The 22,924-nt window shown below is 35.2% G+C and overlaps 1 protein-coding gene across 1 annotated transcript in view; it reads left to right on the forward strand.

Annotated features, from left to right (window-relative positions):
• Positions 1 to 1,182: 1,182 nt before the first annotated feature.
• UCHL3 (ubiquitin C-terminal hydrolase L3) overlaps positions 1,183 to 22,924 on the forward strand; it is a 29,055-nt gene continuing 7,313 nt past the window's right edge. Inside the window, exons 1-4 of the mRNA XM_071741236.1 lie at positions 1,183 to 1,337; positions 2,777 to 2,933; positions 3,300 to 3,385; positions 4,481 to 4,528. Of these exons, the coding sequence (XP_071597337.1) occupies positions 1,263 to 1,337; positions 2,777 to 2,933; positions 3,300 to 3,385; positions 4,481 to 4,528 (366 nt within the window). The 5' untranslated portion in view covers positions 1,183 to 1,262. The remainder of the gene's footprint in view (positions 1,338 to 2,776; positions 2,934 to 3,299; positions 3,386 to 4,480; positions 4,529 to 22,924) is intronic.

Here is a 22,924-nt window from a genome sequence, read left to right on the forward strand (position 1 = left end):
AACAGTAGTTTCTGAATTCAGTTAGGTTTTTCTAGTCTCTGAAAACAGAAATATTCCACATTGTTTTGAATACTGTATAATTATGAATTCTGCAACTACTGTGGTGGTGCTTGGCTCATCTGAGTAAAGAAGGAGCATCTGTGAGCACTCAGTTGTAGGTTAAGGTTGTTAAAGATTAGTTAGGTGCTGCAGTCCCTCTTTCCTCCTTAAGTGGGATAATCACAGATCTATTGAGGCTGGAAAAGACCTTTGAGATCATCAAGTGCAGCCTGGGACCTTATACTACCACACTGGCCAGACCATGGCACCGAGTGCCACATCCAGCCTTTCCTTAAACATTTCCAGGGACAGTGACAGTGACTCCACCACTTCCCTGGGCAGTCCATCCATGTCTGATCACCTGGGAGAAGAGCCCAACCCCATCTGGCTATAATTTCCTTTCAGGTAGCTTTAGAGAGTATGTTAGGTGAAGCATCCAACATCCTTTTTGTACTGTGACACAGAGCTATAGTATAGGAAAGATAATCAGAAAGCCTCTGCCTTAGACACTGTGCCATAGTTTTAAAGAAGCATTACATGAAGAATTATTTGAGGATTAATGATTACTGTCTAATGATTATTGTCTGGCACTAGTTTGAAAGGAATTTTAATGCAAACACACACCCTAAAAGGTTCACCTGCTAAGACATTTATTCTTGCATTTTTTTGCTTGAAAGGCTGATGAATATCACAATTTTTTCAACTTGCTGAAACTCAGTGGATCCAATATCAGCACTGGTGTCAGGTATTCTGAAGTACTCATGGCATCAAATAACATCATCAGTTTATTCATAGGTATTCTGACCTGTGGTTTGGAGTTAAAGTGAATATTCAGTACTTTTCTATTTTGTGACAAAACCAATTTTGAAATGGCTGGAATGTTTTAATACTTTAGTAAACAGAGCTGGGAGTGGGAATTCTGTGTGTCTTTGTTAGCACTATGATTTAGTCAGCCTTATGTATTAAAACTGGAATATCTTTTATTATTAGTAGTAGTAGTAGTATATTTTTTATTATTATCATTATTGTTATTATTATTATTATTATATATTATATATTTGGAAAATATGGGTTCTTCTAATGTATTTCACATTGTAAATACTGTTATGCTTCTAGAAAGATAAGCATATGAATGTACTTATTTAATATTATCTTTTTTTCTTTTCCAGTTTCTCAAACAGTTAGGTATACATCCTGACTGGCAATTTGTAGATGTTTATGGCATGGAACCAGAACTGCTTAGCATGGTGCCAAGACCTGTCTGTGCAGTGCTGCTTCTCTTTCCAATAACAGAAAAGGTAAATGTTTGTTTAAAAAGCAGCTTCTAGCTTTTGTTGTAAATGAAACAGCAATGAACAGTTTGAATCTTGTGCTTCAGTCATAATAGAGTCAAGATGTAAATCTAATCTTATTCAAGGCACTTAATTAAAAACCACAGCAGCAAAATGCTACCTTCAGAACCTTCTTTTGTTAACCTTTTTGTCTAATCTTTGCTCAAAATCATGTTTTCAGTAATCTCAACATTTATATATTTGTTTTTGCCATGGAGTTTATTTTTGTTGGCAGGGAGTGAATGGCAGACTGTTTACCTTTTCTAATCTGAACTTTTATCCATTTGTGCTCTATGAAATTTTTTTATCAATTAAGGCTGGTTTTGTTAACTTATAGATAAATGGTGTCAAATTAAAATGTTTTGTAGATGCTTGTTTGACCATTCAGAACATTCAGATAAGCTGCAAGCATGGAATTTTTTTCTGTTTGTCACTGATGGCATATACAGAGTGAGAGAAGTTTCTCATGGGTTTTCAGGAAGACTTCCTTGATAACAGTTTGCATTCAAACTTTATATTTGTCATACATGTGTAAAAAGCTTATCTATTTCAATATTTATTTATGTCTGCAAAAGAGCCTAGTGAAAGAGGCAAAGGAGGAAGGAAAAACAGCGTTGTCTGAAACATTGGCAGTTTTCTTTCATTCTTTTTCTGCATGAAAATCTTTAAAATAAAAACATAAAAGGAGAAAAACTTCAACTGAACAAAAACCCTAAAAACAGCTCTCCCCCTCTGGAAAACCAACTCACTATTTGACACTAGGATAGATTTTACTCAACTGTGGTCTTTACAAAACAAGTCCTTTAAATTGTTAAATCAAATGAAATTATTTCTTTAAACATTCATTTTATGAATATGACTTTTGAAGGGTCTGTTTTGAGGCCTTGAGCATTATATAAATCTTTGTTTTATACACCTGGAAAAAAATGAAATGTAGAAATCAAATGCATAAGACCGCTTCATGCTAATTAAACACTTGAACTATTATGGTTTACTTGATAGTGCTTTGAGACTTCTAGCCTTAAAAATGCTTTGTTGGATTAAAGAGAGATGGTAGCCGGTTCTCAGATCAAGGAAGTATTTTGGACATTCTTAAAATTATGTAGGATAGTAAATATAAATTATTAGTGACAGTGTGACTGGCTTTTGGCTAGGGACAATGCATTGGTTTAAGAAACAATATAGAGCTGTTCAGTTAAGTAAGATTACACATTCTTGTCAGACCATGTGTTAAGTATTTAAAATTACCACTTTGGTTTTGGTTTTTATTAGTTTTTAAATTTTAAAATTTTTAAAATTTTTTTAAATTTTTTAAAAAATTATTTTAAAATTAAAATTATTTTACTGGGTAAGGTAGCCAGTATCTATTTGTACTATTTGTGAAATGTTCATAACTTTCCTTCTAGTATGAAACCTTCAGGACAGAAGAAGAAGAGAGAATAAAAGCTAAGGGACAAGATGTCAAATCATCAGTGTATTTCATGAAGCAGACCATTAACAATGCTTGTGGAACAATTGGACTCATTCATGCTATTGCAAACAACAGAGATAAAATGAACTTTGGTAAGTTTTGTTAGTTGCCTAGTTAGGTGGGGATTTCTTGTTGGCTTTTACCTTTTTTCCTTCATCCTGGGTAGACCTGGAGGGAGGGATACATTTTGTACTATTTTCTCTGAATATAACATCCTTCAAAAAGGATGATCTCTATTCAAAGAGCATTTTTACCTGTAATTATAAAAATGGTATTTCATGCTAATCCACAAACTATAGCACTAAAAATGCAGCAAGTGGCAAAGCCTTTTGCTGTCAGCCTTTACTGGCTTAAAGATTTGATATAGTATCTTGAAATATATTGTTGAAGTGTTCTGTAAGCTTTAAATGAAGTTGGAGTTAAATCAAGATCCTAATTATGTCTCTCATTTTTTTAAGAAACTAATTCTTCACTGAAAAAGTTCCTAGAAGATTCATTATCTATGACTCCTGAAGAGAGGGCCAAATATCTAGAAACTTACGAAGTTAGTATCATGTGTTTTTTCTTTTATTTAAAATGGAGTAAGAATTACTTGCATGAGCAGGTACTGTCTTAGGACTTCATCCAGTGGAGCAGTGGCACAGTTTGATTTTACGTGTGACCTTGTGATTAGGCAGCTGCTACAAAGAAAAGCCTGCTTTGGTAGTTTCAGTTTTGGTACCCTGTAGCTCAGTCAGCAGAATGGATTTTGCCAATGTTCTTCATCCATATTAATTCAGTGGCTTAGTATAAAATTACTTAAAGAGGGATGAGAAATAATCTGTGTATAATCTTTGTAGTAGGTTCAGGATGCAGTTAAGTGGCCACTTTAAGGTGATCTGAGGCTATTGCTGAATGGGTGGTCCTGCTGCATCCTTTACTTTGTGCCTTTTATTCATGTCTTTTTGGCTCCAGCACCGTGGGGCACAGAAAGATCTGAATTTGCTGAAATGTAGTCTCCTTCCCCCAGCACCCTAAATAGTTAGATGAGCTAACTGGTAGTGTAGCCAGCCATATCATTAGCGCTGTTTGAGAGGATGCAGCAGAAGCATCTAGCCAGTGGCAGAAGGGGAGAACAGTGAAATTACTCCTGATGGTAATGTTGATTCTCCCACAAACTTAAACTCCAAGTCTGAATTCAGTTTGTGTTACTGTGAAATAACAGGAATCAGGAGTAAGGATGTGAACGTGTGACTGAGGGATGTAGAAACAAACAGAAACAGTAGAGGTTTGAAGACATTTCTTGTAAAAATGTTGGACACAAAATGTCTGATCAGAGCTTCAGTTCAAGCATTTTGTCTGCTCAGTAAGTGATATATAATAACACTTATCTGTAGATTTTTCTGTGTATAAAAGTGCCATTGCATCCAGTTAGGTATTTGAGTTGAATTGACTGTGGTGGAACCGAAATATTGGTCTTTCAGGATACTTGGAAGTGAAAACTATTTATTTTTTTACTTTTGATGTATTTATGAATGAAATATGAAACGAAAAAAATTACATTTATGGCATTTTATAGCTGAGGAGTGAGGATATAGCAATTCTTAAAACACTGAAAGTCTCTCATTTAAAGTCTGATTGATATATGTTTTAATTTTAGGCTATTCGTGTCACTCATGAATCCAGTGCCCATGAAGGTCAGACTGAGGTATTCAATTTTATTTAAAAAATGTTGCTAACAACTACTTTGAATTGAACAGAACTGAAATGAAAGCAATCATATATTAAAGGTTTGCTGTTAAATTGAGATTGTTGCTTGGTTTGCAGTTTTGCATCAATCCAAAATCATCAGGCCATAAAATTAAGTGGCATTGTTGCAGTGGAAACCAAACCTGAAGAAGCTTGCTGGGTTTTTTTGTTTGTTTGTTTGTTTTTTAGTTGGTTGGGGTTGGGTTGGGTTTTTTTTGTTTTTTGGTTGTTTTTTCCAAGCTTTTAATGTAGCATGCATCATCTTTTCAAACTTTTCAAACTGTCAGAGTAAACCAGCCAGGATAATAGTATATTTAATGGAAGTTGAGGTTTAAGGGATGCAAATTTGTAGTCAGGAGTGTAGGATCCAAAGTAATCAAACAAGTGGAACAAACATTTTGTGAGAGTTTTACTTCAGGAAAAGAAAGACCTCAGTACTTGGTTTGCCACAAACACTAGCTCAGGTAAATTCTCACTAGTACATACATAAGCTTTTATCCCCCAACAGATTGAATGATATTAAAAAAACCAAACAAAATCAAAACTAATAAAACTCCTTGAGATAAACATAAACTTAACATTCAACGTTTTTCTGCTTCAGTAAGGGAGTTTTTCATATTTCCAGTTTAGATATCAGTGTCCCACAAAAAGAAAACATTAGATTGTTGGTAGCAGTGCTTTGTTTTACAGAGAGAGGAACCCTGTAACCCTGTTTCACTTGGCTGTGCCTCCAGTGGCTCATATGCTTTTTTTTTTTTTTTTTTTTTGAGATAGAGTAGGTGAAGTTTTCTTCATTTTGGCTTCTGCAGTGTCTTCTAAGCAATGTAGGGGAAAGAAGAACAACCTTTCCCTATTGCTCCATCATCTGGAAATGAAAATTGATTGTTTTAACCATTTCTATTAGTTATGCAACTTTCTTTGTGATATTTTCATTTTAAAAAACCCCACCGTTCTTTCTTCTTATCCCATTATCTGAATTAATCAAGGTTCTATCTTTCAAGAAGAAACATCAGAAAAATTCTTATTTCTCTTCCTTTTTTAAGTGAGAGACTCCAAAAAAAATATAGTCTATTTTCACTACAAATGACTCCTTTTCTAGATATTCTTGGCAAGCTCAGTAAGAGGAGGCTGTGGAGATTATTTCCACAAGTTGCTGAAGACTGAATCTTTTCCTAGGGTCCTTGTGAAAGAACTTCTTTAGTGGTTTTGAGATAATTTGACATTCATCCTGGGAATAGTTTGTCTATGCTTTCTTCTGGCAGAAATTATTGAATGACTGGGAAAGAAAGTACAGGAGCTACATAGTTCCTCAGAGCATTCGTAAAGATTCAGAAGACATCTGTTTTGATGGAATCTGTTTTGGTGGATTGCCTTCTTGAACTTCCACAAATTAATTTGTTTCCTGCTCAAGATAACCACAGTACAAAAGATTAATAATTGTGTGGAAAGATGATTTTTTTTTTCACAACAAAAATTTACAGGATTGCCTTAGCAACCACGTCTAAACACAAATATTAAGCAACTGGTTTCCTTGCCAAGCATTTATTATCCTATTTTGCATAAGTAAATCTGGAAGTAATTCACTATGGATATTGCTTAGACTGGTAAAATAACTTTTTCCTGTCTTGCTGTTTCCAAAGTTGAAATAGCAGGACAGCTGAATACATGCTCTAGGACCATTTTTCATGATGGTTCTGATCCATCAACCAAGGAGTGGGGAGGAATAAACAAGTTATCTTAGTGAAACAGCTAATAGCTTGAGGATCCTTTCATACCATAGTGTAGTTAAGTTGGCAGCAAGGCCTCTCCTTTCTTTTGTACAGGAGGAATTGCTTTACTTTAAACCATGATTGTTTTTAAGCAAAAAATACTGAGAAGTGTGATTGAGGGTTGGAGTGAGTTAACCTCCTACTCCTTTTCCTTCAGTGGTACATTTTAGGTGTTGCTGTACACCTCTTCAGGCAGTGGTGGAGGGACTGATGAACAGCATGCCCATGGAGATGCTGAAGTTAGGGTATGCAGGTTATACAAGAATCTTGACTTGTCCTGCAGGGTAAGCTGATAATTTTTAGCACCTTTGGAGCAAGAGACAAGAGAATATAATTTTTCTTGCATATCCTTTATTATTAAGATTACTTTCCTTATAACTTATATTTCCTTTCAGAGCAGTGGAAAGGAATGTGTTTGCCTTCCTATAACCCTTGGGTTTTTGTTTCAACACACACACACACACACACACACACACACAAAGTGCAATGGTATTTTGCACAGAAGTCTTTCATTTGAAGTGTCTTATGTAGTTATTAAAGATAGTAAGTGCTTTATCTCTGCAAGCACGAAGTCTTTTTCAGGTTAACAGGTTAAATTTTCCAGTGTTAAAGGATATGAAAGCATGTAGGCCTGTTCTTTTAGGATGATTAAGTCATCTTGTGTGCTTTCTAAGAATAGGCTGCTCTGTGTGTAGTTGTGTCCCTTAGCTAGGTATTATGTACCACTCACATTCTTCTGAAAATGTTGCTTGAGTACAAGTGTGTTAGACAGAGTAGGTTACAAAACTGGGATGTATGGCAATGGCCGTGCTGATTCAGTTCTGCAGCTGTGTTGCTGCTCTCAAGATGCTTTTTTTTTTCTCCCCCACATGCAAAACACACCACCACACCATAGATGAGTATTATGGGATAACAGTAAAATTTTCTGGAATCTTAAGATGTGGGAGGTTTGAAAATACCAAAGAAAAATGCTCTTACTCATCTCATATTATGGTTTGTTTTTTTGGTTTTTTGGGGTTTTGGTTTGTTTTTGTTTTGTTTTTTTTTTTGGCTCTGATTTCTCTGGTCTCTGAGATTTAGTCTTTAATGCTTCTCAGTAAAGCCTTTCTTTGTTGACTACTCCTTAGCAGTCCTGTTTAGCTACCTCTGTGACTGCTTGTTTTTTACAATATGCAAGTGGAATTTCAGCTTCTGTTTATGTTCTATGTATGTGAGTACTTCAAACCTTGAGAAAAAGCAAGTCTACCTAGAAATAAAAGGTTAGCAGTAACAGAATAAAGCAATGCTATCTTTCTAGTATCTGAGTATTTCATCGATTAATCTTATCCAGTGGGTAGGACTTTTTTGTTTTAGAATAATTTGTAATCAGATTTCTTTTTTATTGCTGTTTTTAAGAGAAGTAGGATTTTAAAAAGAAGGTATCTGACAAGATATTGTTTGTATAACATATTGGTAAGCTGCCAGATTCTACATTCCACTTAGTGATTGATGGAAGAGAATTATGGTGGTCAGTTTGCTTCTGGGATTGATCTTTTATGTGTGATATAAAAGATGAAGCACTAAGATTAATTGCTAAGCTGAAAGCTATAGTGTGTTTTGCGTTGGGTGAGTGCATTAACAGAATACTCAAGTTTGAAAGCTGTGAGTAATTCACCTAATTTTGAAAGGGGAAAAATAGGTGTCTTTGTTCCTAGCCATTTTGTTTAGCTTTTGATACTGCATTTCAAACTTCTACAGGCCATTTATAGACTGGACTGTAACTGAGTGTTCTGGGAAGGTTGTGGGGTTTTTTCTTTTTATTAATGTGTGTGAGAGACAAACATTTAAGAACAGTTGAACAGGTTTCATCTTGATAATTCATTTCAGCTTTGCAATTGTAAATTTGGGGTTATCCTTCAGGCCAGGTTTTTGATAAGTTTGATTCAAGCTCTGTGTTAAGATCCCTGATTTCTTTGCCTTCATGTCTCACTTTCTTGCTATAGTTAAGCAAATAAATAGATAAAGCAGTCCTATGGGTACTTCTACAAGTAAAAAATGTAGGTCTGCTTAAAATGACTTTAGCACCAAGCAGAAAGATCTGGGAAAAGTTCCACAGGAGAATAGTGTTGGGTTTGGGGATTTCAAGAGCAGTTTGATTCTGGTTCCATGTTCCAATACAACAATATGGGCAATTAATGTAAGACTCTTGTCTTTCTGTTAAACTTTATGTCTGTGAAGCTTACACTTTCTGAAGTGACAGTTAAATTGTATCCCAGGGTGCCAAAAAAAAAAAAAAAAGGATCTAAGCCCTTATGATTAGGCTTCATGGATCCAGATTTCTCTCCCTTCTGTGAGATAGCTCCTGAAATGCAGCAATTGCTGAGACTAAAATAGTTGCCAGTCACTCAGTATCCTCTTTATTCTTTTATGAGCTTTCTACTGGGCACATACTTTTGTGTAGAATGTTTAGGGTGTCTAAAAATGTGGAAAATATAATCTGCACACACTTTAAACTGGTTCTTACATTGTTTTTTCATACTGAGCAGTGTTTGAGTTTATCTGTTTGCTTGGTTTGCATTTGTTTTTTTTCTTTTATTTTTTATTTTTCCTGTGCCTGCTTCAGCAATTCCTGAGCTGCTAAAATGCTCTACTACCACACACCTTAACATAACTGATACCTTCTTATTAAAAGCACAACAAAAAATAACCCCAAACAAGCAATCAAACAAAAAAACCCTGCAAAACCCCACAGCTCTTCAAAAATACTAAAAAAACAGTTTGTAGATGCTAGAGCATCCACATTAGCTGTCTAATCTACAGTGATCATTAATGAAGAAGTTGTGGCAAAATCCTACGGAGGAAAAGTAGCAATTAATAGCACTGATGAGGCTTTGGTTCATATCTAACTTGTTTTTATTGTACTATCTTAGGTTGCTTTCTTTCTAAACAATCATAGTAACTATTTTAACAGATTAGAAAATCTTTGCATCATCCAGATCTAGAGTCTTGCAGAGCAAATACCCCTTCTGAATTTGTTATTGGGAAAGAAACTTATTTTGTTTGAAAATACATACTCATTTTCATTAATAATAAACTTACTGTATACTTTTCAAAAGGCACACTTGTTATAAAAATAAATCAATAGAAATTGTTTAACTCAAGTAAAAAAAAAAATATGCAATTTTGGCTCGAGGGAGGCCATTACAGGTAGATAATACTACCTCTACTGATCCTTGAAATAAATGATCTTTTTGTGACTAAAATAATGTCAGTAGCAAGATGGTTTTGTTCTGCTCTCATATAATTGATGTCCATATCCACTAATTTGCAGCTGCACTTCAATACAGTAAGAAAAATGGCAAGCTATACCATATAAAGTACTTTAAAAAGATTAATTGGTCTTTAGCCAAGCAATTAGATCTAGAGAATAATCTGTAAGTTTCTCCATTTCTAAATGCTTTGACGTGTATAACTCTTGTTCACATACTATTCAGGTAATAGTATCTGAAGTTTTATCCAGCTGTGTGTGTCTGTGGCTGTTGAAATAATTCTCCATTGTCAGATTACTTACTACTTACCATGATCTTCTGTTTTCAATCATCTTCCCAAGCAGCTTCCTGAAACAGCTTATCCCATAGCCTTGTAGGAGCTGATGCTGGCCCAGAGGTGTTAGAAACACACTACTGGGAAGAGCAGAGAAGGCTTTGCAGGCTACACTTCTGTCAGCTTTTGCTGCTGTAGACAGAAAATACTCAAATAGTTCTTGTGTTAAGTAATTGGCAGGCTGTTCATGCAACATCAAGGTATCACTAACTGCTGACACATGGCTTTCCATATAATTTTTTGTTATAAAGCTCAAATGATAGAGTGAACTTTTTATTATGTCTTGTGGTACTTGTGGCATGTGGAACTACTTTTGTGTTTGAAGTTGAAATTTTTTTTGACAGGGGAATTTCAGCATGGTTGGTGCAGTACTGCTTAGCAGAACGTGATTTGTGGTCTTTGGGAAGTTTACTTCTTTAAATTTTATTACAGCATGGCTCAAAATAATGTTTCCATCAAGCAAATAGAGACGAGCGAAATGACTACTTGTAATATCTGTGTTAGATATTTGTTAGAGAAGAATAAGAACTTTTGATTTTGTTCATGGCTTAAATTCTTAGCAGAAAATCAGATGCTCTCAGATTCCTGTTTTTTTCCTCATCTCTCTTGGAGGCTATTGAGAATGTCCAACTAAATGAAGCTTAACAAGCAATGTTCCAGTTACTACTTACTATGGAAGAGATAGGAAAACAAAGCCAGAATGTAAATATATCAACTGTTTTGGGGAGCACAGAAAATATTAGCTTGGTTCTGTAACTCCTTCTGTTTATTTGGTTTTTAAGTACATTTCAGACATCTACCAACCTACAGCTTTGGCTACTGGAACTGTATGTTTTGCTTAATGAGGCTCAGAACTGAGCAGACTGAGGTGCTTCAGATGAGCTTCAAATCTGCCACTTCAGATGAGGACAAGGTTCTTGCGCCTCGTTAGAACTCTATCAAAAGTACTGATGGTGGAAAAAATAGCATTTGAAGATTAAAACTGTGTTTGACTCTCTCAGTATAAAAGTCACAAGGACAATCTCAGATGATTACAAAGAAAATGAAATATATGTAGACATCAGTATATTGACTTTCATGTACTTTTTTTTTTTTTTTTTTACAAGTATGATCAAGAATATTTTTAACATGAATTGAAGTTGGCAGCCACTAAAAAAAAGCTACCACAGCTTGATTTCTTCCTTAACTCAAACCATAACTGCAAACTGTAGTCTGTAAACTTGTTTAGTGTGCCTTGAGAACTATAATCTTTCTTGGAATGTGCTAAGTTAGACTTTGATCACAGTAACAGTCGTTAACATTGGCAAGAACTAAGTAGAGTCAATGCACTCTGTTCTCAACTGCTATAAAACTTGAACTTTCAAAGATCTCTGCTTCCCTGGGGCATTACAATTTATTGTCAGAGAAGAAACATAAAGGAGCTTCCCTTTTGCTCCTGGCAAGAACATATGCTTGGATTTTTTTCTTAAATAGCCCATATCCCTCCATGTTTCTTCTTAATAATCTGTAGTCTTGTAAGAAATACTTGCATCTCAGAAGAATATAAAATAAAATATAACTGTTTCCAAGATGTTCTTTGTTCAGTTCAGCATTACAGAACAAGCATGTAATCTCCTGTTAAGGCAATGAAGTTTCCTAAAAATCTTATGTATAGGTTTTTCTCTTTTACAGCCTATGCAATAGAAGTGTACAAATGAGCTTACTGGAATCATGTGAAATGTTTTGGAAGTTATACTTGGTTAGTTTTTTTCCTCTTTTGCCCTTTTTTTTAATGTGTTAGTGTTTGGCAGACGTTCATTAATCTGATTTCTATACTTTGCTGAGCAAATAACTAATAAGGTGTTAATACAGTGTTGCTCTGAATCGTTATTCTGGGTCTTAAGCTTACACATAAAATCTGTATAAAAGAGCTCTAATTCCTAGGATGAAACATAACTATAGAGGATATTCGCACCCGTAAAGCAGCCCATGAATTTAAGTAAGTATATAAGAAATAAACAGCAGATTAAAGTAACATTTCTGCAGTTTTGCATCCACGTCCCCACCAGCTGTCGTAAGGTTTTTTTCATCTCTCCAATCCATACCTTGCTGTTCTTGCACTGTTTAAGAGACAGCAAGCAGCAGGTTTTAGCCATGTGTTTGCTCAGTGGCATTTTAGCAAGCTGATCATGTCAGGTGTTGGTTGAGTTCACACTCAACCTCTTTCCCTCAGGCAGAAAAGAAACACATTTGGATCTCTTTTTCTTTAGCCAACCAGTAGGGAAATCTAAATTTATCATCTTTAAGATGTTTTACTAATACATCTGAAACTAGACAGTGGGCTAAAACTACTCAGAATTGATACTGCATCAACTAACTTTGCTTGGTTGGATGGAAGCACTCTCAAAATACAGTAGCTGGGGCGTGCAACAATGCTGTTCAATTTATTCAAGGAAAAAATTTGAAGAGGAAACACTATTTGGAAGAAAAAAAAAAAAAAAAAGTCTAGCTAATTTAGGTTTTGCAGAGCTCCCTAACCTTTGAAATTGTCTTTTTTGTAATTCCACAAATTTTTGATCACAGAAGTTGCCATTGTGATAATCTAGCTTGACTTTTGCCTAACATAGGCCATAGAACTTAAATTTAGGTCTTCATAGAGAAAGAAATTTATCGCTAATTTTGGAAAGATTTTTTTGGTGCTCTGATCTCACCATTTTTTTTCATCTTCAAGCTTGGTCTTCACCCATGAATCTAGCAAAGTAGTACTCTTGAGATACTGCCTATTCTTAATAATAGATTAAACTGATATGGAGACTACTGTAAAGATTTTCTCAGGAAAACTTTTTAAATTTACTGGTGCAGAAGTTTATCAGCTAGCAGATATACCCCAATTCAGTTAAAAAACTGTGGCCTCAGGTTCAGTGCTGATAATTGTAATGTTTAAAAACAAAACAAAAAAAAAGTAGGTTTGTGAGGAGTGAAGTTGATGAACCTAAACTTCCGAAATTTGCACGTTGTGCAGGTATTTGTTGCATGGGAAGACAGTCTAGTTAGGAATGAGGCCTGTCTTGCAGTTGAAGTGTTCATAATGTGTCCTGTTCATGTGAATTCAGTGATTTATCATTAGAGATGAGCTCATGAAGCAGCTTCTGCATCAGTGGAATACTTCCTTTGTCAGACTCCCTTCCCCTGTCTGGCTGCTTATCTTTTTATAAAAGCTTGAAGGAACTTAATATCTCTTCAGTTTTCACCAGTACTACCAGAAGAGGCTTGAAATGCTGTCACAAACACTTGTGAAGGAAGGAGGCGAAATAAAAAAAATTTTAAAAATTCTTCTTTTTTTGGACAGTGGGATACATAGATTTAATCTGCATGTGAAAACCCAGTACAGGTAATGATTTTTAAGGAAGAAAAATGTGATTACACTTTGAACTGTAATAGGGACTCTTTAAAACACTGCATTTAATTAAATAGGCGATTCCTTAAGCAAAACACATAAAGCTTCAAAATGTGGTGGGAAAAAATGACAGATATTAAGTGCATCCTCTCTGTATATAATCTTACAGCTATGGTAACTCGTGTGCAATTTTTCCAGCCAAATGGGCAATACAACTTAATTGTCACTTCAACATTCCCCCATCTCTGCTGCAGGGCTTACTGTGCAAGAATAAGGAGGCCAGAGACCCTTCATTTTCTGGGAGGAGTTACTGCAGGCTGATGGCCCAGCTCAGCTGAGCAGATGCAGAACATGTGGCAGGGCCTCAGATCCCAGGGTTGTGCATATGAAACAAGGACCAGGACTAAACGTGTTGTATCTCCCTCTGCTTCCCAAGTTTCCTGTGATGTTGGTATGCAGTTAAATCTTGTTTGATCTCTGTGCCAGTGCAACTGGTATTTCTTTATACGTGGTGGCGCAGCTTCAAAACGGAGGAAAGAAGAAAGCCCCAGCATAGTTTGTCAGCTGATAGAAAGGGAAGTGTCCTTAGAGGAAGGTGTCATGGGCTTGAACTTTCCACTAAGAGGTTGTCCAAAACTTCTAGATAAATGGCAAGTTAATCAGCAATAAACAGTTCTTGTTAGAAAGAAATGGCCATCCAATACCAGATGGTGGTTGGTCCTCTCGGTCTTCAAGTCATTACATGGACTGAGGTATCTTGCTCAATTGAGTTCCCCAAATAAGATAAGCAGAGGCTTCCCTGTTTTCTGGCAGGTTTGGGAATCAGCCAGGTTATGAGCAGCTCCTAACTATCAGTCTTATGCACTTTTGGGTTTGTGAAAGTCGATGCTCTTTGTGCCTGATGAACTTTATAGGTGTTTCCCTTAGCTCTTATATTTAAATGCCTCTAGGCTTTAGTAAAAACTATTTGTAAAAATGAGTTTTGGATTGGGGCAGATGATAATTGCTGCAACATTTTTTGGACCTATTCCATGAAGCTTTTAACTTTGTAATGCAAATAATGCATTACAAAAACCATAAACTTAATGGGCTTACTGGTTTAAATGACTATAATATTCAATTCTATTTCAGGGTTTTTGTATTATGACTTCAGATAATTGACCTGCTACAACTTTGAGCACAGAAATACACTCCTGTGATCTTTTAATCTTGTGATTGTGAAGTTAGTCTAATTCTCTCTTCTCTGCATTTTCTTGCTTTTAATAAGCCTTGTTTGAATGAAGTGCCTCAAATTACTATTTTGTCTTCCACATTTTAAATGTGAAACATATGTCTTTGCACCCTTTATTTGGATATGTGTATTTAACATTAATTTCATATTAATATTGACATTAATTTTTTTTTAATGTTCAGTTGAAAGCAACTTCAGTTGACACAATTTGTACTTACTATTAAAACAAAGCATGGAAGATTGATGTTATTGCAACCTTGTTAATTTGCCATAATCTAGTATTAGCTTTGCTTTTCCAGAATTCCTAGATACCATCTGTCAAAATTTCAATCTTAAAAGTGTAAAAACAAATTTTCAGTGGGAAGGAAGTTTTGCTTTGGTTTGGTTGTCTCACTAGGGGACCCACTATCATGGGAAATAAAGTATGAAAAGATTCATAGAGTACAATTAGAGTAAGATTCATAGAATAAAATTACAATGAATATTGAGCTAGAAATATTAAAATATTAATTGCCTTAAACTGCATTCTAGGTTATAAATTCAGTTTTGTGAACTTATTCTTTTCTGCTCTAGTGAAATTCAGACAAGGGTTGCTTTTAATAACTTCTCTTTATTTTAGCAATATTAGCCAGAAAATAAATGAAAAACTGTAATCATTAAGAATGGTGATAAAAATGGTAACAAAACCAAAAAAGGCTTTATAAAAAATACTTTTCAATATACCGGTCATCCCTGTATTGGTAAACAAATCTTATATTTGGTACTATTCAAAGTCTTAGTAATGGTTTAATAGAACATTACACTAGGAGTGCTACAAGTTATTTTTCAGAGCAGAAATACACAGTTTGACAGCATTCCAGTCAGTGGAATGCACCAAAACCAAAGCAAATTCCTACTCTCGACAAGTTTTTAAATTTCACTTTTTTTAACTATTTCTAGGTAAACATTTACTATATTACAGACTCCAGGAAGACTAATACTCTTGTCTGTTTTGATAGCAGCAGCTTACAAAATTGTAAAACAAAATGTAGTGTGTCTTGCCTTTTATCTTGAACTGTCTCGTCAGCCAAAGCTCTTAAACTTCTGCCCCACTGAGAGTTCTAATCTTACAGGTTCTTCACTCCATAGGGAGGTCTGTGGTCTGGGAGGACTTCATGAAGCTGTTTTATCACTTGTCTTTTTGGAATTTTCTTGGGCAAGCTGAGAATAAATTGTTTTTAAAGCTATCTGATATGTTATCTCAATGTAAAATGTCTCATTTTAAATCATTTCTTCAAGTGAAGGATTTGAAAAAAACCCAACAAAACAATCAGTAGTACAGATAAACTGTAATAGCCATTATACTCTTGTAACTCTCTCTGACTTGTAGAAGTATTATCATTGCTAAATTCTGCTTTCTTCATATAGTTACACTTTTGGAACAGAGGTTTTCTGATTCTAAACTCTTATGTGGAGCTGCTGAGATTTAGGGGTGGATCCGAATGCATGAAAATCGGGTACTAATTTGAAAAAAAAACCCAAGTCTGACAAACCTGTGAAAAACCCTATTTGCCAGACAAGTTATAAGACTTGATAACAACCCACACTATCTCTGAGCTCTACAGTTTTTACTGTACTTGATGCTTGCTCTTCAAGATAGATGTCTACCCTAGTCTTTGTTCTTTAAGGTCAGTGATACTGAAACAGGAAGAATTCATTGTCCCACTTGTGACATGAAAAGAAGAAAAAAAGTTGAATGGAAAAGAAGCATAATTGCTTCAAAGTAATACAAAGAAAGCAAATGGTTTTGTCTGGCACTGACACTATGACTAAAAAGAGTGAAAACAATTTTTTTCATTCAAGCTATCTAAGGCTTTGATTTTTTCTTTTCTTTTTTTTTTTTTTTTTTTTTTTTGAAGTCTACTAGAATCATTCTATTGAATGCATAATGTGGGACATACCTTAAGGAACTGCAGTTCCTATTCTACTTGCATCACTTTAATGGATTCAAAAGCAGTTGGCAGGTCTCAGTGCAAATAAATGGGGTATAACTGATGAGTAAGTTTGCTACTGGGGCTCTGCCAGGATTGGTTCTATGACCTGTAATGTTAACTTTCAGTGGCACAGAAGACAACACAAGATTGCATTGCAAAACCTCCAAGCAGTGTAAAAAGATCAAGAGATGGTAAAACACAAGACATCAGCACAGGGCAATCTGGATTGCCCTTGAGGTTAGATCCAAACAAAGAAGTATATTTCTGAGTCCAAGTGAAAACTGCAATTAGCACAAAAAATAACAGTTTGTTTCATGACAGAAGAAGAGTGGTTCTCTGAAAGACTGAAGATTAGAAAGAAAGTAATGGTGGATGATAAGGTGAAGGTGAGGCCTGGTTTGACATTGTAGTGAGATGAACTAATGTGGTCCATCATTCCAAGTTCATATCATAATTAAGCAGGACTAGAAAGGTTGCCTTTTCATTAAGGCTAATGTATGTAGTAAACTATATGAATATGTTGCTTACTGTCTCTGTAGCTCTAGACAGAGTTTATTGAAATTTTGGTCTGATTTATTTCTGTACTAAAAAATGTTATGCTTAAATGTCTGGTTTTTGTTTTGTGAGTATGTTCTGATCCAAAGAAAGTTTATACATGATTGGTCCTGTGGCCTGTGTGAGACAGAAGATCAAAACTAAATCATCACAATGGTCCTTTCTCATCTTAATATATTTACTGTAACTTTGTCAGTTGCAGCTGAGAGTCATTTTTAATACTTCTGTGGTCTTTCTTCTAATAGTAACAATTTGAATGGTTTATCATAGTCCTACTGCTTCCACGGATACTAAAGGGATCCTGAGTGTTAATGGCAATACTGCCACTGGCCTGCTATTTTAGAAGAATAGGTGAAAAACTTAGGAAGTTGCATACCTCACCACGGTAAGCTTCCCTTTTCCTTTGCTTTCCTATTACCTTAGACATGGAACAATAAAGAAACTCTGGATTTTGTTACACTAGTTACGTGATTCACTTTAATCCCAGAGTAGCACAACCCAGCTTCCCAAATTACCAAAGAGCTGTTGCTTAGAGTTTTTGTAGCTGTAGACAAAACTGATCACTCTCTGTTCTCAACTAATCCTTCCATGAGATGATACTTAAATCCTCTCTCTCCTCACTTTCCAGCCTGTCTGTCTCTTGAGTAAATCAGTTACCTTGTGTTTGTGTTATGAAGTTTTCTGGGTGTGAATAACCTCCTCTAGTGTATCTGGTGGTAAACCTCAGCTTTGGACCACGTCTTTGCTGGTTTTCACTGTTCTTTTGTCTTCTCTTTCAACACATTCTTGATTACAATCTGTGTGGTTTGATCAGCTAAAGGACAGTATAATAAACAGTGGACATCTTTGCAGTTGCCTTTTTAGGTATGTGACTTCGAGTTTAAGTGGGCTAAGTATGTTCTTTTTTAATGTTTATGTAGTCGTCATCGTCCTCGCTGTCCTCACCACCATCCTCATCGCAGCCTCAGGTTAGCCACAGCAGAACGAAGGCTTCACCCTTGTGTCACTCTGCCTCCCTCTCCTGGGCCAAACGTAATAATGTAGGTCCTGCAAAAGCTACCAGTCCGTCAATCCGTCTTCGTCGTTGGCGGCCCTTGATACGCCTTCCATCTGTTGGGCTTCATTCTGTTGTAAGTGTAGTCCATCTTCAGTCTTTTCTTACTCTGACATGACTGGCATTCTGCCATGTAACTTTGGTCTTCAAGGCATCGCTATTTGTTGGGCTCTTTCCTCAACCATTCTTAGCGTTTCTTTCTTCCTTCCATTTTTATTTTGATTTCCCCCATGTCAGACAGCAAAAGTTCATCACTCCATGCTTTGCTGTCCATGTGGTTTTGATTCGATACACGTGCCACGTCATTTTCAAAGCGTAGATGAAGTTTGCCCTTCATGAAGTGGCTTTTTTTCTTTTCTTTTTTTTTCCTTAGGCTCAACATCCAGCCTCTTCTTTTCACCTCATCTTCATGATCTTTCATTTGGATGTGCTAAACCAAGGGGCTTCCAATTCTTTTTCACATTATGTTGTTTCTTCTATGTTTGAGACCTGGTTTACGTCCTTATATCGTAAACCTAGTCTCCTTTTCTTTCATTCTAAGTCTTGCTTAATGGTCCCTGGGTATTTCAGTAAAGATGAAATGTTTCCTGTAATCCCAAGGGACTGGCTTACTTTCTTAGTTGACATCTGTTTCTTTATCCAGCTCAGTTTCTTTATCCAGTTCGTAGATGTACATTCTAGTTGAAGGTGAAGACATTCTAATTAAAAGTGGGTCAGCAAATACCATACTTTCACTTTTTTCCTTCTTCACTTGCAGGGCACAAATATATCTTGAAAATAGAGAAAAAAATAATTACATGAATGGGATAGCCATTATTTCTAAACTGTTCCATGATCTCTATCAGAAACACTAAACTGAGTTTAGTGATGTTTCTATCTTTTAGGGAGTGATCGTACTTTTAGTACACACATAAAAAATCTTTATATGTAGAAGTAAATAGCCTTAGGTGCAAAAGTTGGGACAGTGATTTTGTTTTTATCATTCTTTAGTAATGACCACTTCACCTGTGTTACTGGGAATTCTTATTTGAGGTATGTGGATTTTTTACTGAGGTGAAATAACTGTTCTGACTGTGGTCCAAATAATTTCCTGTTTCATACAGATCTGTCTTTCCAGATGTGCAAATCCTTCTTAATATTTTATTGCTATTAATAATTAGTGCCCAAATACTTCAATTTTTTATAGGTTTTCCATTTTTATTCTGATAAGTATCTCAAAATTACACTTTTTCCCAGACTTCTTTCTCTTTCTGTGAATTTTGTATTCTTCAGAACTGTGAAACATTCTTGATCTTATCATTTGGAGCAAGTTTTAAATACTTTGGGATTTAAGGAGGCGTGGAGTTCAGCACAGAGTTAAATTCTCCTCAACTGATGCTTTGTCCCCCCATTTAATATTTATGCCATTAACTGATATTTAACCTGGGAACCTCTTTGTTTATTTAACAAAGCTTGGAAAATTCTACATCTTAGTTCTATAATTTGAAACTGGGATTTTTAAATTTGACTTATCTAAGCTTGTTATTAACAAAAGACTTAATGAAGAAGAAGACCTTGAGTGTGCCTGCCTAGAGTAAACATTAATGGATAATTAGTCTACTTCAACACTAAATAAACCATGTAATGTCCAAGGATGGACATTACAGTATAATCTGTTGTGATTATACTAGAAAACCACTGTTGGCAAGTTGAAAGTTTTATTTACTTCAGAAAATTTCTAAAACCAACTTCTCATGCATTAGCAGTGACCATTTGCTTTCAGAATGTTCAAAAATTCATTAAAAAAATGTGGCCATTAGTATAACAGTATCTGACAAAACAAAACCTTGCCACAAAAAGAGGTTCTGAAATATTACTTCTTTACCTCTTTGAGATCCCTGACTCTCTCCATCTGAGATATTAAAATCGTGAGTCCTACATCAGAAGATTTATCATGGAATACAGTATAGTCTGATATTTATTAGTAACTAAAATGTTTTTCTTATTATTATGTACAGCATCATCATTGTGTACAACATCTTTTTATAGAACATAATTTTCCAAGAAGATTCAAGAACACACAAACTCTATGCAAATTAGTTTAATATGAAAAAACCAAAACCAAAACCAAAACAGATGGCATTTTGGGCATTAAAGTTGTCTCAGTTGGCTTGATAATAAGCACCAGGCCATCCTTGAAGTTTTATCCTGTCAATGCCCATCAACAAGTATTATTATTACAGCTCTGATTCTGCCAGATATATAAAGAGGCTGAATTGTTTCAGCATTGTATGAAAATGTTCTAGTGTTGCTTTTATTAAGAAATCTATGCATTTATATTTAAGGGAAGGGAAACATCCTGTATACTCTGTTTTAAAAATACAGTTGAACTTTCTTTCAGATCTAAGTACATTTCCACTATGGAAACACTGACAGAAAATTCTTTCAAAAATAAAAACAAAAGTCTTAATTATGGGAGACTGTATTTATGGTCCATAAATAAAACCACTTTCCCTACTTGAAGACTTCCCCTGACTTTCTAGAGTAGGTTTCCAGATTAGTTGAAATAAAAAAATTAAAACTGAAAATACTGTCCTGAAATGTTCATCTCAAACCTGATAGACTGCAGTAGATGTGCCTGATTTTTAGCTATAGAAGCTATATATGCTTCATTAGTAAAGTTACTTTTTCTCTACTTTTTACTGATGATCTCTTATTCTTCTAGATCATCTATTTTTTTAGTCTCTGCTTGCCTTAGGATCATTTTGTTGCCTATTATATGTCAAGCTAATCTGATTCGTTTTTCCTTCTGACACTTCTGAAGGTGGAAAATACGCTCTTTGTTTTCTACCATTTTTGTTGTGCTGTAGCTGCTGTTCCTTGGGGAAAAACAAAAACAACAACAACAAAACCCCAAAGAAACAAGTAAGAAAGATCTCTCATGGCAGCATGGTAGAAAATATATAAAGCAAAGGGACTTCTTCCCTGTTCTTGGGTCAGTACTCAAGGGCAGTCTCTCAGCACCTTTCTTATATAATTTTTTTTTTTTTTTGGACAAGGAATACCTTGACCTAAATTAAGATGTTCAACTGTGAAACTCCAGAGCATTTTAAATACTGTAAACTTACTGAAGTATATTAAGCACGAACAGGGATGTCATTCTATAAGAAGGAGCCAGAAATAATCTTGCTGAAACTTGTGATCATCATTCCAGTGGTCACTGTTTTAATTGCAATATTTTAACCAGGATTCAGATGTTTTTCACAGGCCCACACAATACATTTGCCCAACCACGTTCCATGCCTCAAAATGGAAATCACAGGCGCTTAATTTACCCAATAGCAATTGCATCATTTTTTCCCCTTTGCTTCAAAATTTATTGAATTGAAAGCTTACCTAGTGTTCTGCTGTGTAAACTTAATCTTAGAATGTGTTTTTCTTTGTCTTCTTGTAACTCCTTGTGAGTCAAATTGTACAGCCCAATTCCTAAGGATTTTTCTTCTCTTAGATTTCAGGAACTTTTGTCATGATCTTTCGATTGGATGCATCTGAAACATTTTTTTCCTCAAGATTATTCAGAATTGTCTTTTCCTTACCAATCTCTACCAGTCTTCTTCCAGAACTCAATAGACTCTTTATACCAATTTCTTGACTTACCACAAGTGGTGTTTTTTTTTCCTTTCAGTCACTGTCTGTAATGCAAAACCTTCTCCTAAGCTGGTCTGTGAGACTTCTTGTTTGATTTCTTTCCCACAAGAGCAAGTGTAAGGGAATAATAAAGACACAAGATTTAGTTGGAAGAAGTTGCCTGAAATCTGCCATACAATGTTGAACCTGGTTTGATAATGTGGTCTTTCATAAATAATTTTTAAGCAGGATGTGGTGAGGACTTGTTCAATAGTATATGCATGAGAGCAGAACAAATTTATTTTTTTTTCCCAATTGCATGTTTGTTCCAGAAATGCAGTTTTGGGGAAAAGAAACCGGTTGCACATCAAATCTGAACTGTTTTGTTTTCTTTTCTAAGTTAGCCACATCTGAAAGTCAAAATGCACAAAATTTGACTGCTGGCTTTTACATTGGGATAATGATCTTAAATGCATCAGCAAGATAAGTTGTGTAGGTGAGGAAATATACTTTACCAGACTTTACTTACCTGATATGATTGGTCAAACAGTCATATAAGGGTGTACCACTAAGTTTCTGAAGGTTGGTGCTACAAGAAGAAAGAAGACTGTGGTAGTTCATGAGGAGAGGGCACTGTGCAGTGGTGAACAAGGAATTCCTCAATACAACAAGAGGGAGTAGGAAGGGTTATTTATACAGCAAAAACTTTGGGAAATGCCATTCAAAAATTACTTACTGGAAATCTGCTAGTGAAGAAGAGGAAGAAATGTAGAGGTACTGTTTCGAGAACACGAATTAATGGTTATTGACCTGAGACAAGTCAATTAAAATTTATTTCAGCAGTCAGCTATGGCTTGTTATTTAATTTGAATATCCATGTTAGCAGAGAGGGCAGTCAAATAGTCTGAAAAATCTGGGCTTTGTATAATTGTTTTTAACCTTGTCTGTCATTTTTGTATATGAGAGTGGGTATTTATGAAGATTGCTGTGTTATCATTGAGGCTTATCTTGGTACCTTGAGAACAAATTACAGCTGAGATGTTTTTCTTGGAACCATCTTTTTAAGCACTAAACCTTTTGCTATTTTCTCTTGAAACCGGTTTCATGCCTACTATCATTATTATTCAGGGATTTTTTTGTTTTGTTTTGTTTTTTTAAATACTACATTGGAAAAATTATGTCCACTAACTACCAAAACTTATACTAAGG

This window comes from Heliangelus exortis, chromosome 1, assembly GCF_036169615.1.
Source record: "Heliangelus exortis chromosome 1, bHelExo1.hap1, whole genome shotgun sequence".
In the NCBI taxonomy this organism is placed as follows: Eukaryota; Metazoa; Chordata; class Aves; order Apodiformes; family Trochilidae; genus Heliangelus; species Heliangelus exortis.